The sequence below is a fragment of the Xiphias gladius genome, chromosome 1, assembly GCF_016859285.1.
Source record: "Xiphias gladius isolate SHS-SW01 ecotype Sanya breed wild chromosome 1, ASM1685928v1, whole genome shotgun sequence".
Taxonomy (NCBI): domain Eukaryota; kingdom Metazoa; phylum Chordata; class Actinopteri; order Istiophoriformes; family Xiphiidae; genus Xiphias; species Xiphias gladius.
In genome coordinates, this window is record NC_053400.1 from 7,407,093 (window position 1) to 7,422,181 (window position 15,089).

Below are 15,089 nucleotides of genomic sequence, written 5' to 3' on the forward strand. Positions count from 1 at the left end.
CTTTTAATACCGCATTCAACAGGATTTATTTCAGATGTGATTGATTCTCCAGAGTTGTTGATCTGCCTCTGGTGAATGCAGATTAAGTTATCGGACCGAAATAGCTGAGCACATGTAGATAAGACACATTTCCCACAGCTATGAAATAATGTGCTCTGATATACACACACTCTACAAAGTCTTTTGCCTGCTGTAAAAAAGCTTTGTTTGGAACTAAACCTCAGTGTTTTCTCTGCTGATCCCAGCTACCTCCAGGGTGTTGAAGGAAAGTAGGTGAACCTGAATCAGTTGCCATTCAAACAAACCTTCCACTATAAATATTTACTCTGTCTGCTGCAGTATCAGGACGTTTCACTAGCTGCTCTAACTCCTGTTCTTTTTCAGGCTGATGGGCTCAAAGAAGGTGACTACATTGTTGCCGTGGGCGACATTGACTGCAAATGGTTGGGTGTGAGCGAGGTGATGCGGCTGCTGAAGGACGTGAACGAGGAGGGGATCGACATCCAGGTGGTCAGCATGATGGACAGCAACCCTCCCATGGTATGCCATGCCCCCTTTCATTGCTACTGGCTGAGAGAACAGTTATCTATCTGGTTGGTTTGATTGACAAAACAGTGACAGCAACTTTGGTCTTTGTATCAGATGACAGAGCAGAGTTTCAGACTTTTCTCCTTGGAAGTAGTGTTTCAAATAGTCTATACGGTTTCTCATGAGGAATAGCTCTTTGGATATGACCTACATGTAGTGTATAAAACAGACTGTAGCTGTGTGATTTAAAAGTAATTAAATTAAATTAAATTGATTGATTATGTGTATTTATCATCGACTTAAGTGTTAAAACAGTGACAAAATGACCCAACTTAAATGCTAACGTCTAGACTCCATATATTGATTGAGATTGTATGGCGTCCAAAGCAGAGAGCAAGTCTGATTAAGCGAACAGTGACTCCCACTTTCCACTAAATGCCACTGTCAATCTCTCTCTATCCAGCCCGCCAAGAGTGCCACCTTCTGTGGAAACCTGCCGAAGACCTACTCCATGATTTGTCTGGCCTATGATGATGACGACAAGAACCCCAAATCACGCAAAGTAACCAAGAAGTCATCCTTCCTCAGCTGGGGTCTGAAGAACAAGCTGAAGAGCGCCAGCACCCTCAGCCTTCCCACAGCAGACCACTCTGGCACCCTGCCGTGGAATAAACCCTGTCCCACCTTCCCCAGCTCCAGCTCCTACAACAACGACAGTGCCCTGTACTGAAGTAGCTGCAGACTTTTTACTGTCTAGAGGCATCGTGCAGTATGCATATTGAGCCTAGTATGGCTGCATACAGTACTGTGCTGTACCCATACTGGACCTGCTATGGCACAGTGTCAGTGCCCTTTGGTGTTTCCACTGGAATACTGAGCAGTAGTGTATGAAGCCTTAATGTCACCAATGTGACATTACTGCCAGCTACCTTGGAAAGTGGCTGTGCCAAATACTGTACATGGGTGCCTATGTCTCAGCACAGTTCAGTATCTGAAGTAAACTGAACTGGACAGCAAACATAATGGGATAACAGTCTGTACCATGCCAGTATGCGTACAGCACAGTACAACTGCACTGTGGGAAAAACATACCAGTTATCATTCCAGTCTATATAAATATATACACACACACACACACACACACACGTAGCACTGAGACAGGTTTCTAAGTTAAACTGTCATCTCAGTATGTTTTCTTGAAGAAATGCTCCAGACGAATTGAAGGACGAAAACAAAGTTGTAGAAACACACCCCAGCGTCGGTTTCTACTCGACTGCAAGGGGGTGATTTTCTGTTGGCGTAAGCGGTCCCTTGTTAGCTCCCTTGTGTACTGATGTAGCTGTGCACTGTGCAGTTAAGCTCTCAGTGTGTCCTCAATACATGTTTCATACTGTATCTGCAAAGGATTTGGTCATTGCCACGATATGTGTTGCAATCGGTGGATACTGATCAGTTTTGGGGTTTGAAATACATATATTGTATAAATAGATATGTAGATGTAACCATGTTGCAGTATGTTCAGCAGTTATTGAGGGAAAACAAATTGTAATGTGCAGTCGTATTTGTCTGGGGAGAGTTGATGAATGCCATGTTCTGTAAGCTGCTAAAAAACGTATATATAACTTGGTTCTGTATTATTGTCATGTTTGCATTTGTGAGACAGACTTTGAGGACTGTTGTTTCTATTGAGTGCCATGCCTGACACACAATGTAAATGGAAACATTGGTATTTTAGGTTTGCTTAATGTACCAGTTATGCCACAGACCAAAATGCCTCTATGTCCCTGTATGTACCATTTACCATCTTGACTCATCTTATCCACTTCTGGGCCTCCTTTATCAGTGCTGCTGTTATCTGGCAGTTTGTCCATTTGTAAGAAGAGCACGAGCTGTGTGCTTCTCTAGTAATGTGAATCTTGATCTAGTTAAAGGTTATTTTATCTCCAGAAGGGAAGAATGTGGGCAGACTGATGACATTGCTGCATTGAACCTAGACAGCCAGTCACCCACCTGTGACTTCGATCAAAGCCCACAGTCAGGTTACTACTATTTGTCTCTACTTGTCTTAATCCAAGTCACATCAAACATCAAACTGACACTTTGCAGTGTTGGACTATCTCTTTATCTACAAAGTAGATTCTTTTACACATTTGATAATCAAATTATTTATATAATGAAAAATACACACAAAAATATATATATTTACATGTAAGTTGTGGGTTTCAGAACTAGTTTGTGCACAGTCAAGTTGTGAATTTTTGCACGTTGGATTTCTTGGTTTCTTGGAGGAATGTATTTTACTAGCCTTGCTTAATCCTTTGGTGAACTTATATACAGTTACATTTTGTCTATGTAAAGATATTTTAAAATGTAAATGTTTTTAAACAGTAACACTGAGAAGACTTAACACTCTTTACTGTCTCTGTTTACCTAATATTGTGTCTTTAAGTGCCATTTATACTAAATCATGAAGGAAAGTATCAATAAGTGTATGACAAGAATGTGCAGAAATAGATTCATATTAACAAGTGCCAACTAAGTGTGTCATACCCACACAGGTATGACGTTTTGAATAGATCTTTGCATGCATTTCACAGTGCATAGTGATCCTAAATGCCTTGGTGTATAAGGAGAGGCTTAGGGTACCTGTTCTTTGGAGGTTTCAGGTTGCTTTTGCTTCTTTATCTGTACTCTGTGCTGTGTAGCAACTGTGGTGTAAATGCTTTGTTGGTAAGTCTTTGTGTCATGTGTATGTGTATGTGTAAACTCAAATCTCAATAAAACGGGGACAAAACAAATTTCCTGAATTTAGTTTTAATATATATTGTGGGTCAGTGGTTGAAACTACCCAGCAGGTTGGGAATGACTGGAATGAAGTTCGACCACAACCCACAGAGAGCCAACACACACTAAGTCAACACTCATGGGTTTTAACTGTTTTAAATCTGGCCTGTGCTCACATCACCATCATAGAAACAGAAGAGAAACACTATCTGGTCAAGTTTTACCCATCAGGCCTTTGTTCACCCACGCCATCAATAGAATCAGACTTTCTACAATGCCTGTGTACTTGTCTGTGTGTGGTTTTGTACTTCTTATGAGTGAAAGAGCTGACTGCTGATTCTTATAGCTTTGGACTTGAGCTGGAAATGAATCCACCAAAGGTCAAATTCTCTGCAGTACTGAGCTTTATTTTTACAGGAGAAGTGAATATTACAGGAATCACATCTGTTGACTTGTGGTCATAGGATTCATATTTTAAACATTCCCAAGGGCAAAGGTGAGTCTTGATAAAACTCACACTGAAATTTTCAGATGATTTACAGCCAAAGAGGAGCTGAAAATACATGTGTTTTTTGAAAGTATATCATTACAATCACCCTGCACAGGAAACGTGAGTGTAGAAACGAAATGGATGGATGGACTGTATGACAAAATATGTTTTTCTTTTCAATCCTAAATTTTATCAGTCAGCTGTGATAAATATGTTGGTATTTAAGAAAGTTTGAAAGGTAGCACTCGTATCTTTACGCAGCTATTTGAAACTGTTAGAAGCATGTTGTGAACAAAGCGGACTACAAGGAAGATAGACATTTGAATGGTCAGCATTGTCATATTTGTTCGGCGTATACTTTAAAAGGTATTACTAAAACGTCATTTTTAAGGGGACATGTTAAATTTAATATGTACTGTATATTATATATTGTATGCGGGATAAATAATAGTTGTTTTATCGAAGAAAGGAAGAAAGAAAGAAAGAAAGAAAATGTTTCCAACAGTCCCATGTACTGAGAGATAGGAGGTGACGGTTGATGGTTGGAGCTTGTCGTTAAATGGAACGACATCGCCCCCTATTGGCCAAAGCCGCTGGTTGGTAAGGTCATCGTTGCTAGGTGAATTGTCTCAGTCGCTGATTGGCTTCTCTTTTTACTTTTAGCCAATCAACGCTACTCTTGTAGCGACGTGTCTTCCTTAGGTGAAGCGTCTAGATACGAGGAACCTGCAAGCAGCCAGCCTGTTGAATATAGTTAGCTTACGCGTTTTGCTTTGTCTGTTTAGAGAAGAAGAGGATATATCATTTGAAACATTTGACAATGAGAAGTAAACTTTTCTAATGCTATTAGACTTAAACAATACGTGGTAAACGAATCAAGCTGTTTGCCTAAACTGGAACAATAACTTAGCTAGTGAAGGAGGGGTCAAAAACCTATTTTCCACAATGTTAAAATTCAGCTTCAGGAGGGAGAAACACAAGGAGTTTGTAAGTTTTGAGTCTTTTACAAACAAATGAACGTTTTCCCCTGTCCAGGTAGCTAAACGTGTAAATGCTTTTTTTCATGTGGATAACATAAACCTAGTCATATACCACGCTAACTTCGGTTATTTAACGTCAGCAAAAGTTAAATATTTTCAGAGTGTTTAAGCTAACATTTGATAACACCAGTTTAGTAACGTTAATACCTCTTGTGGTCTATTGTATTAGTTCTGTTGACCCAAATTAAAACAGTGAGTAAACTGATTGCTTTATTGTCCACTACTTCTCTGCTTTTATTTGGAAGAGCAGTTAAAATATAATTGAATACTGGATCTCTCGCGACAAATATAAAGTATTTTTTCCATAGAAATAGTCCACTGCTGTAAGGGGCTGCTGTGTAAACACATCAGTGCTTGGTATCTCGTTGATCAAATGGTTATGTTGTGATTCCGTTATCATCCTTTCTACTCTTCCCCATCCTCCCATTTAGCCGCTGTGTTTTTCCTCAGTCTGGGTGTTAACAGTTATTTGATGTACTAACTTAAACCCTCTTCAACCATTGTCATAGAACCACCACTGTGTGTGTGTGTCAATGTGTTTTTTGTCTATGTGTTGCTAACCTTCCCTTTGTGTATGTTATGTAGAGGCATATAGCTCCTGGTTTGATCCCTGCTGCCTCCATTGCTCCAAAACCTGCTGTGCCTCGTACCCCACCCCCCCGCAGCCCAGACCCCTCACCTGAGAGACCCAGGTACCTAACACTCTCCATCACCTTTAACCTCCAACATCCTTTTATTTTGTTGTTTTTCCCTCTGACACAGTTTCCTGTTAAACCATTATGTTGCAATGTTTTGCCTATACCTGTTTGTAAATTCCAATGGAGATTGAGTTTAATAACCACATTTGGTTACCAGTAGTGAAAAGTTTTAGTAGTGTTTGTGCACAGCTGCTGGATGAATTCTGAGGAAACACAACATCTCTTTTCCCGCTGTATCCTCCACAATGCAGTGTCTCTCAAGAGTCACTTATTGGGCAACTAATGGGCAATATTTTCTGCCATTTGCCTCAGTAACATCTTGTTGCTAGATTATAACAGATTGTTGACCCATTTTTTAAAGCTGATGTTTCTACATATCCCTAAGATGTACTACACGTGTAAAAGTTGGATTCCAGTTTCTTCCTGTAAGAGCTTTCACTGTCATTGTCACTGCAATGCAAAAGACTTACTCATCAACAATCCTCATTATACATTTTCCTTTCTTTACCACAAATTGAATTGATGGGGTTTTATTTTCTTCTTTCTCTTTGGTGTAACATACTTTATCTGGTTCTTAGGGTTATTGATGTGCTTAAAAAAACCAAAGGGATGATGAAAGGGGCCTTAATTAACTTTCAACGTGGGTTCAACCATACTACCCCACGTGGTGAATGTTAAACAATGCGAATAAACTAATTTAAGGAAACTGAGTTTGGTAGCATAACATAACAATGTGTCACATCAAAACCTAAATTATGAATAATAAACTATGACTTGAAATTTGGATGTGACAAGTAGCTTGCACTTCTCATGCGTTTCTGTTACACAAACTGTGTGTCTTTCCATCTAAAGATCAGCCTTAGCAGCAGCCATCTTGTCTTCTTCGCTCACTGGACAGACATGGGCCATCCCTCCTGCCAGACCGAGGTCTTTCTCTGAGAGTGAGCCATCAGAGTCCTTCATATCTGAACCAAGCATAAGCAGAGCACTTTACACCAGGTAACCCAACTCTGGAAAATACAACAGTGTTATTACAAGCTTTATGACAAATGATTCTAACTATGCAAGGTGGCCTCCGATTTTAAACCTGACCTGGGCCTCTATTTATCAAGTGTGTAAGAGTAGAAGATTGGTCCCAAATGGGCCAAAATTGCACATGATTGGTTCTGCTTTTAGGAATAGCAGTAAAAGTATAATTTGAGCTCCTTTTAAAGTGGAAATTCTGTTATCTTCAAAAGGGGTTGTAAAGGCAAAAGAGCTGTTTGTAAAATATGGGATGTACCCTTGAAAAGGGGAAAAATGTAATGCAAAAATATTTCATTTCAGGTTTTAATATAGAACACCGGCCCGGGTTTTTTTCTGTTCGCAGTAATCTTTTTGTCATAAACCTTAGAACATCCATCTCAATTTAAGCAATATTTAAAAGTAGGCCTTTGTCGCTGAAGACATTTTGACATGTTACAGTAGGAAAAGCATAGGTGGAAATAATAAAATAATGATAATTATGGCTTATGTCCATTTAGCTGCTTCTGTTCCGGATATTGTGCATGCCAACTCAGTTTCACACTTTGATGGCTTACTTTGACACTTGAATATGATAGGGCCATTGTTAATGTTATTAACACCTGTACTTTTCCTAGTATGACAAGTCAAAATGTCTACTGTGAGATATATTTATAGTAGAAGTTAAATAGGTTATATTACTCTGTCACTGTAAGAAAATTACATTTAAATTTAAGCAAAATTTTCTTGACTGTTCTTTTGAATTGTTAAATTCTTATCTTATTCAGAGACAGATGGTCAGAAGATTTGGCTAGCCAGCCACGCTTGTCTTCCCCTGACCACTCAGAGGAGGAGCTGGAAGACAAAGAAGAGGAGGTAGAGAATGAAGAAGACAGGGAGGACCATATCTACCAAACACTGGACAGAGGGGAGACTGGGGAGACTGGGGAGACTTGTTCAGTCACAGATCCTGTTTATGCTCTGCCACTAAAACCTAAGGTAGGGTTTTACAAAAAGATTTTGTTGTTATGTGTGAGCAAGTTTCTGATGAGAATGTTGGTGCTTATAATCTCAATTGTAAAAACGTTGTAATGTAAGTAAAGTAGAAACATTCTTCCCACCATAAATAACTGCTGTCAAAGAGCTTTTTAACAAACTAGTTAACCTCCAACCGGAGTTGCTCAGTGGCCAACGGCAGAAGATTGCACTGGGCAACTGCAAATAAACCTGTTTTACAACAGAAATTTAGACATGTTATAGGAGGAACAGCAAAGGTGTAATTAATAATCTTAATAATGACATGCATTACATTTAGGTGAGTCAGTTCCAGGACCCTGTGCGTACACTGTAATGGCTTACTGAGACATTGTTAATGTTATCAGTCACACCTGTGCTTATCATTTTATGACAAGTCAGAATATCTGCTTTAAAAAAGGTCTATTTTGAATGTTTTATATATATATAATTTCAACTATCTTTCAGATATCTTTAATACTTGGTTCAGTTTGTGATGCTTCTGAAGCTAATTGTGGGCATTGTGATACCGGTTAGACCCACTGGGAGGCACAGTGGTACACAGAATAAAGAATGCGTATCTACTGAGTCTTGTACTGTAAAAAAGGTGATCGGTATAGATTTTGCTACAATTTCACATGATTTGATTTACCTAAGTAGTCATTTTTAAGGACTTAGCTTGCTGTGTTGAGATATCCTTTCAGTGTTACTTAATCAGTATTAGTGGGGATTTACTTTTGGCTAATGATGCTCTTTGATAGTGCATTATTTTTATCTGTGCCTGTTGTAATTGTTCTTTATGATAGTCACTGACTATAGTGTATTAGTAGATACTTTTTAACCAAATACACACCTGAAATGTCCCTCTCTCAGTGCGTGAAATGGCTTGCTTTGCCTACTCATTGTCTTTTTCCCTGGTTTATATATGTAATTTCTTCATGAGAGACTTCTGTTTAATATCCCAATGATTATATCCCCAAGAGACTGCTCTCACAGACTTGTGGGATATTGTGCTATTCATGTTCCTGTCCCGTATACTGCCGCCTTGGGTTGCTAAACTATAATGGTCCCATTGGGCTCTATTTTCCCCTGTCAGTTGTCTTTCCAGGCTATTGCATAGTATAGCTGCCCGCTGGTTTATTCAAAACAATAATCAATTAAAGTTAGTTGAAAACATTTTAGAGAGACAGAACATGATGTTGATATCCCTTGTACCGTAATATAAGGGAAGTATACAGTATCAATATTTTAGTGTCTAACAGAATGATGTACCACCATACCAATAAGTTCCACAAGAAACACTATGCTAAACCTTCAGAAACCAACAGGACTATAAACAAACATCGACATTCATCAGCTGCCGTCTCTATTATTCAGGATGAGGATGTGAGTTGGGTGTAAAAAAATGATTGTACTCTGTTTGCATGTGAATATATAAGTATAGTATCTTTTCTAATCATGTGGTAGTTATGCCTCTGGCCATTAGACTCATAATTGTGGCATTAAATAAACAGTTTATAGTTTCTTACAGAGCAGTCTTCCTTGGTCATGTTTTTCATTCTTTGTTTCTTTCCTGCTCTCCTTTTTCAACTGCTCTGAAAACAACACTATGACTCATTCACATTACTTTAATATGTCTCTCAAGATTCACAACAATAAACACACACGGTGGTGTTGTCCAGATTTTGACAAGGGCCATAAATGCACTGGTCTCTGAAATAGCCTCGCATAAAAGAGATCCAGACAGCAGGGCTGTGAAAATCTGTTTGAAAAGACCTACTCATTATCTGTCTTTCTGTCTCCTTGTCTATTTTTTTTGTCTGTCTCTCTTGCAGACCAGAACACCCCAACCAACTCAGATGTCTGGCAGAAGAATGCCTTCTCCAGGTACTGACTTCACACTAATGGGGGATGGGTGGACACTGATATAGGTAGATACAGTAGTACACAAATGTTGACCACAGTATTGTTAAAAAAATAGCAACACCTAGAAGTAGGACAAAATGCTGACTGTAGTGCAACTAATCAATCAGTGGTACTTACCAGAGATCACTGTTTATTTAAGAGTTAACCTACATACTGCACAGCCCAATAAAACAACTTCAATAACTACATATTATAGAGTTCCAATGGGCTTTTTTGGAAAACACAAGAAATTACTCAAGAACTCAAAATTGTTAAATACATAAGACTATTGAATTTTACAATATTTATTCATCATACTGTGATTTTGTATTTATGTTGTTATTTTCCTCGCTTATCTAGAGATAGTAGGCACGGCCAGTACAGTATAAAACTATAAAACCTTCAAAATAAAACCATATCACCATTTGTATTTCTATCACCATGTTTATTTGTATAGGATATTGTCACATCGCAAGTCACAAACAAGGCAAACATATTGTTTATGACTTTTCTAAATTCGAGTCCACTGAGTTTACATATTACATTTACATTAAAAGTATTTAAGCTGATACTCTTGCTGGTTTTCACCGCTGAAGTGAAGGGGAGGTGGTAACATCAACTGCAACAGACAATATTGTGTTTAGTGTCAGCAAATAGAAGACAATATCTCTTAGGGGCCACTGGCAGTTGATATTATATTGAGTAGTTGGAATAGTTATAATTATTATTTGTTCCCTGACACGATAGTCTCTAATGCAGAAGCAAATACTGTATACTTTGAAAATCTGTATACAGGTTGCAAGTATACAAGTTGCAAAACATGTAAACATGTAAAATGTAATTCTGTTGATGATGTTGGTCTGTTGTTGGAGCACTTTCAAATGAATGTGCTTAAAATTCAGATAAAAAATGCTTTTCTAAATAAGTGGACCTCCTAGCAGCAATAAAATCTTGATATTACACCTCCATTAAAGCTATCTGATGGATATGTACACTTTTTCTATTTAGACGATATAAAGAAAGACATGCAAATTGATTTTAGAAGTTTTGCACATACAAAGAGATATGACAGAATCTGACAGGCTCAGCTACACTATCTACAGTATGACTCCTTTGCCTTCAGCGAAGAAAGAAGATTCAGCTCTTATTCAACCAACATAACAGCCATAATGTAGCTTTACATCATTAGAGCTAAATGGAAAGACTCATTTTAGTTGTTATTACCAGAGCTTGCCTCAAGCTTTTTGTGGTGCTAAATTAAAACATTTTATCTGTTCCTTAAATGTTCCTACCTTAATCACTGAAGTGTGTATGCTACATACAGTACATACAACACTAATGATGTGTCCAAATATGGGCATCAGAAGATGTATGAAAAAAAGGCTCAAGTGGAGTGCCCTACAAGGCCTATGAGAACTGCCCGAAGCTACTCTATCAGCTTTGGAGGTGATCTGGAGGAGAGGGAAGATAGCCCAGTCATTGAAATACGCTGAATGGTTATTCATATTAAAAGAGGAGAGATCCTAGAACATCGACAAATTTCAGATCATCTTGCTCAGTGTTGCGAGTAAGATTTTCTTCAGCGTTGTGGCCAAGAAACTCTACAACTTCCTGCTGAGCAACAACTACATTGACACGGTGGTACAGAAGGGAGGCGTACCTGGTGTCCCTGGTTGCCCTGATCACACAGGCGTGATGACCAAGCTCATCAGGGTGTCAAGAGAGGGCAGAGGGGACCTGGCTGTGGCTAGATCTTTCCAATGCCTGTTACTCGATAGCCTACAAGCTGGTCGAGATTGGACTGGAGAAACACCACGTACCCCAGAAGTTGAAAGACCTAATCCTGGACTATACAGTAAATTCAGCTAAATGGCCTACACTAGCCTACTGACGTCTGAGTTGCACCAGCTGGAAGTGGGGATAATCACCAGACTCCATCCATTACTGAGAAACCAGTGAACCAGAGTCTTGGGAAAGGCTTCAACTGCAGGACTCGGACTCCATCAGGGCAACCAATGCCGGCCTGGAGGGCCGGTTGAGACCTGTGGACAAGTCTGGGCTCCCGGAAGATTCAAGGCCTGGGTCTACCAGCATGGGATCCTCCCAAGAATCCTCTGGCCCCTGCTCATCTATGATATGCCCATGAATGTGGTGGAAGGCTTTGAACGCAAGGTAAGTCGCTATCTTCGCAGGTGGCTCCCTTTCAGCTCTGTCAGGTAGGAATTCATCATGACACAGGCAAGAGAAGACGTGCGGGACACTGGATCAAGAGACACCAAGGTGTCTGGTGCTTGGAATGCTGTGAGGACAGGGGGAGGAAGCGGAGGGCAGCGGAGGGGATCCAGCAGGCGGATGCCTGGATGAGGCACAAGGTCCTTCTTGCGAGTTTGGCACAGGACAAGGGAAAACTCTGGAGCTCAATGTGGAGCCAATATGACAATGTCAGCGTGAAGGAGAGGCAGAACCTGGTTTAGCAGGAGGTGTGCGCTTCAGTAGAGGAAGAGCAAGCAAGAGGAACATTGGCAATGCAACAATAGGGTGCCTGGATGAAGATGGAACAGGCAAAGGTGTGGAATGTTACCTGGCAGGACATATAGAAGTGGAACCCCCAGAGGATCCGATTCTTGATTCGGGGTGTCTACAATGTCCCTCCCCAGCCCATCCAATCTGCTTACATGGGGCAACACCTGCATGCCCCTTGTATTCCAAGACAGGGACCCTCAAACACATGCTATGCAGCTGCTCCAAGGCGCTGGGTAAGGATGGTAACACTAGAGACATGACCAGGTCCTCAAGGTCATCTCTGAGGCAGTCAGTAAGGGGATCAGCAACAGCAGATATGGTCACGCTACAGGCAGGATGATTATGTTTGTCAAGGAGGGAGAGCAGCTTAATAAAAGACCCAAGAACTGCTCTGTTGGTTTGCTTTCTACAACACTAGACTGGGTGATGACAGTCGACCTGGCGATGCCACAGAAAATTTCATCACATATCATCCAATCCTTGCTGAAACCAGTGGAGGTGGGCTCTCTGGGGTTTAAAAGTCATTCCCCCAGAACCTTGGGCATCAAGGGGGCAAGGAGAAGAGCCATCAACGACAACGTGGAGGTGGCAGAGAAAGTGTCTAGATGGCTCTGGCTGAAAAGAGCTGACCAGTGGGGTCATTAGAATGCCACTTGGACACAGGCCAAGGCTTGATCAACCTCGGTTGGGTCGCTTGGACGGGGCTCTCTGTTGTACGAAACACTCAATGACTGTGGGATACAAAACTAATGATGTGCCCCAGGAATGTTCATCAAAAGACATATGAAAAACAGGCTCCCTGTGACACAGTCAAGCTATGGGAAAGGTGATTTTTACATAACAATAGGCTGTTCATGGTAAAATGGGGTTATATAATTAAGCCCACAGAAGCAAGTACTTCTGCAATTTTATTCATTTAATGATGGCATGATGTTCTTATGTTCTTATATCACAGACTTCACTGAGGAAACCAGTGTCCAGTCTCCTGAGGCCAGCTGTGATTTATCTAAGAAGAAAGCCCCTATCAGGAAGTGCTCTGGAAGTCAGAAAGATGTACAATGTAGGTGGAGATCTTAAAGTTGCCTGCTGTTTTCTTATAATTTTGACTTCTATTTTTCACTTTGCTGAGTCCTTCATAAATAATAACTTGATCTGTGTATTCCCCCCTCTCTGTATTGAACTTTTTAAGAGACAATCTACATTTGTTACTCCCTTCCTCATGCTGTAATCTACCCTACATAGACAGCTGCAGACCTATTTCTCACCAATATACTCACTTTAGATACTGTCACAGAATTTACAGTAAAACCGTATACAAAACTTTGTGCAATCTGCACAGTCTGTGAAAGGCATAAGCCATCTTTTATTTACAGCAAAAAACAAGGCTTGCTTTTTAAGCAAAAATAATTCAGCCATTACCTATGATTATGTTTCCACCTGCCTTATACCACTGTTGACAGGTTGCACTACTACCCTCTCACACTGCTGTTGACAGAACAGTATTTTCTGATGGGATCCGTAGACTATATCTGTAGTATATTGCCTTTTGTCATGTGTTCATGATATCAATCTTTATGGCAAACTAAGGTATACATTAACATATAGTATAAGCAAGGTACTAATTTGTGTTGATTGCAGTAGTATGTCCATTTGAGAGCATCTACATATCATGCTGTTTTTAAGTTTGAATCCCCAAATGAGAAGGACTTCGGCAGCATTTAAGGTGAAATCCAATATACTTGAGTTCCTCTGAGCTTTCATGCTACAAGTTTCTCACCTCAACGGAGAAAGGCATTGGTAGAAATTAAGGACAATAGCACCATGCTACCTGCTAACAGTAGATTGAGCATAATGTCGATCAGTCATCTTTTCCTCATTCCTCTTTTCCTTCCACTCTGTTCTTGTGATGTTGGTGTTCTGCATTTGTGTCTGTATTTTTTGACTTACTTTGACAAAAAGCAACCAATACCACACCACAGTTTTCCATGATATACCCTTTATTGGTAAAGTTATTTATGTACGGATAATGTATGCTATACAGTTGTTAGTTTTAGTCGCATGATATAGTCCAAGACATTGTCAAAGTGACAGTCAAAGGACTATGCTATGTTTAATATATAACAAAAATTGTATTTATACTTCAGAGATTCTTGTTTTATTTTTACATTTTTTAAAGTATTCCATTCAGAATATGTACATGTACTGCGATTTAAAGTGTTTACGTTTCATATTTCAGCTCTGCTACCCATCCTTACCACCGACCACCCCAGCCAGGCCAGTCAAACCAAAAACCCTAAACACCCCGGCCAGCCATCTCCAGACCCCAGCAGGGCGAACAGTGAGGTACAGAAGGAGGTAGTACGGACCCTACCAAAGAAAGCAAGAATGGCAGATGAACAAAAGCTACTGGAGCAGAGACTGCGACGCTTGGAACAGGAGATCAGTCACAGCCAAGCCTCCTCAGACCTGAGGTCACCTGCAGGTAGAGTGGAGGAGCCGCTGGAAATATACAGAGAGACAGAAAGAGAATCAACAGAGTAAAGGAAGGAGTAACAGAGGAAAATGGATGAGGGGAAATGAAAAAAACAGAGAGGGAATGAAGTAGTGAGTCACAGCAGATATATATGCATGTGCAAGGGTGAAAGGAAGGAGCTGGAGATAGTGCTGCGAGTAGATATGGCTCTGATCCTTGATCTCTGGAGCCCCTCCTCCACATGATGAGAAGAAGTGGGATAGGGAGCAATGAAAAGAAACATCAAAGTGAAGAAAATCAAAAAGAGTTTGAAGGAAGATGGAAAATTGGCACTCTAAATGGGTAGCAGGTTGGCTTAGTGGTTAGTGACCCTGATCTCCTAGTGGGCAAGAGCAAGTAGTGATTATGTACTTTTCATTATACCCCAAGGTTGAAATTCTATTTTCTTCCCACAGGTTGAGGTTCAGTGTCACTAAGCCATCCTGTCATACACTGTAGTCTTCTTTAGTTAAGTTTTTACTAGTTCTCTCTGTTTTTTCCTCCTGAAACTATAATAATGAGTATGGCTGTTGTGTTTCATACTGTAAGGCCTCCAAGGTCTTGACTTTGACACTTCTTGTTTGGGATGTATT

General features: G+C 40.1%; 2 protein-coding genes across 5 annotated transcripts in view; both read left to right on the forward strand.

The window, feature by feature from the left end:
* rhpn2 (rhophilin, Rho GTPase binding protein 2) overlaps window positions 1-3,312 on the forward strand; it is a 33,039-nt gene extending 29,727 nt beyond the window's left edge. The window contains exons 15-16 of one of the 2 annotated variants that reach the window (XM_040125229.1): window positions 385-540; window positions 992-1,258. In XM_040125229.1, coding sequence (XP_039981163.1) covers window positions 385-540; window positions 992-1,258 — 423 coding nt within the window. Of the gene's footprint in view, window positions 1-384; window positions 541-991 lie in introns of both variants that reach the window. The other variant, XM_040125239.1, reaches the window with a different exon arrangement.
* A 1,189-nt stretch (window positions 3,313-4,501) lies between these two features.
* cep89 (centrosomal protein 89) overlaps window positions 4,502-15,089 on the forward strand; it is a 60,773-nt gene continuing 50,185 nt past the window's right edge. For all 3 annotated transcript variants that reach the window (XM_040136695.1, XM_040137547.1, XM_040138342.1), the window contains exons 1-7: window positions 4,502-4,789; window positions 5,428-5,534; window positions 6,393-6,539; window positions 7,331-7,541; window positions 9,392-9,443; window positions 12,940-13,044; window positions 14,221-14,466. In XM_040136695.1, the coding sequence (XP_039992629.1) occupies window positions 4,748-4,789; window positions 5,428-5,534; window positions 6,393-6,539; window positions 7,331-7,541; window positions 9,392-9,443; window positions 12,940-13,044; window positions 14,221-14,466 (910 nt within the window). In that variant the 5' untranslated portion in view covers window positions 4,502-4,747. The remainder of the gene's footprint in view (window positions 4,790-5,427; window positions 5,535-6,392; window positions 6,540-7,330; window positions 7,542-9,391; window positions 9,444-12,939; window positions 13,045-14,220; window positions 14,467-15,089) is intronic.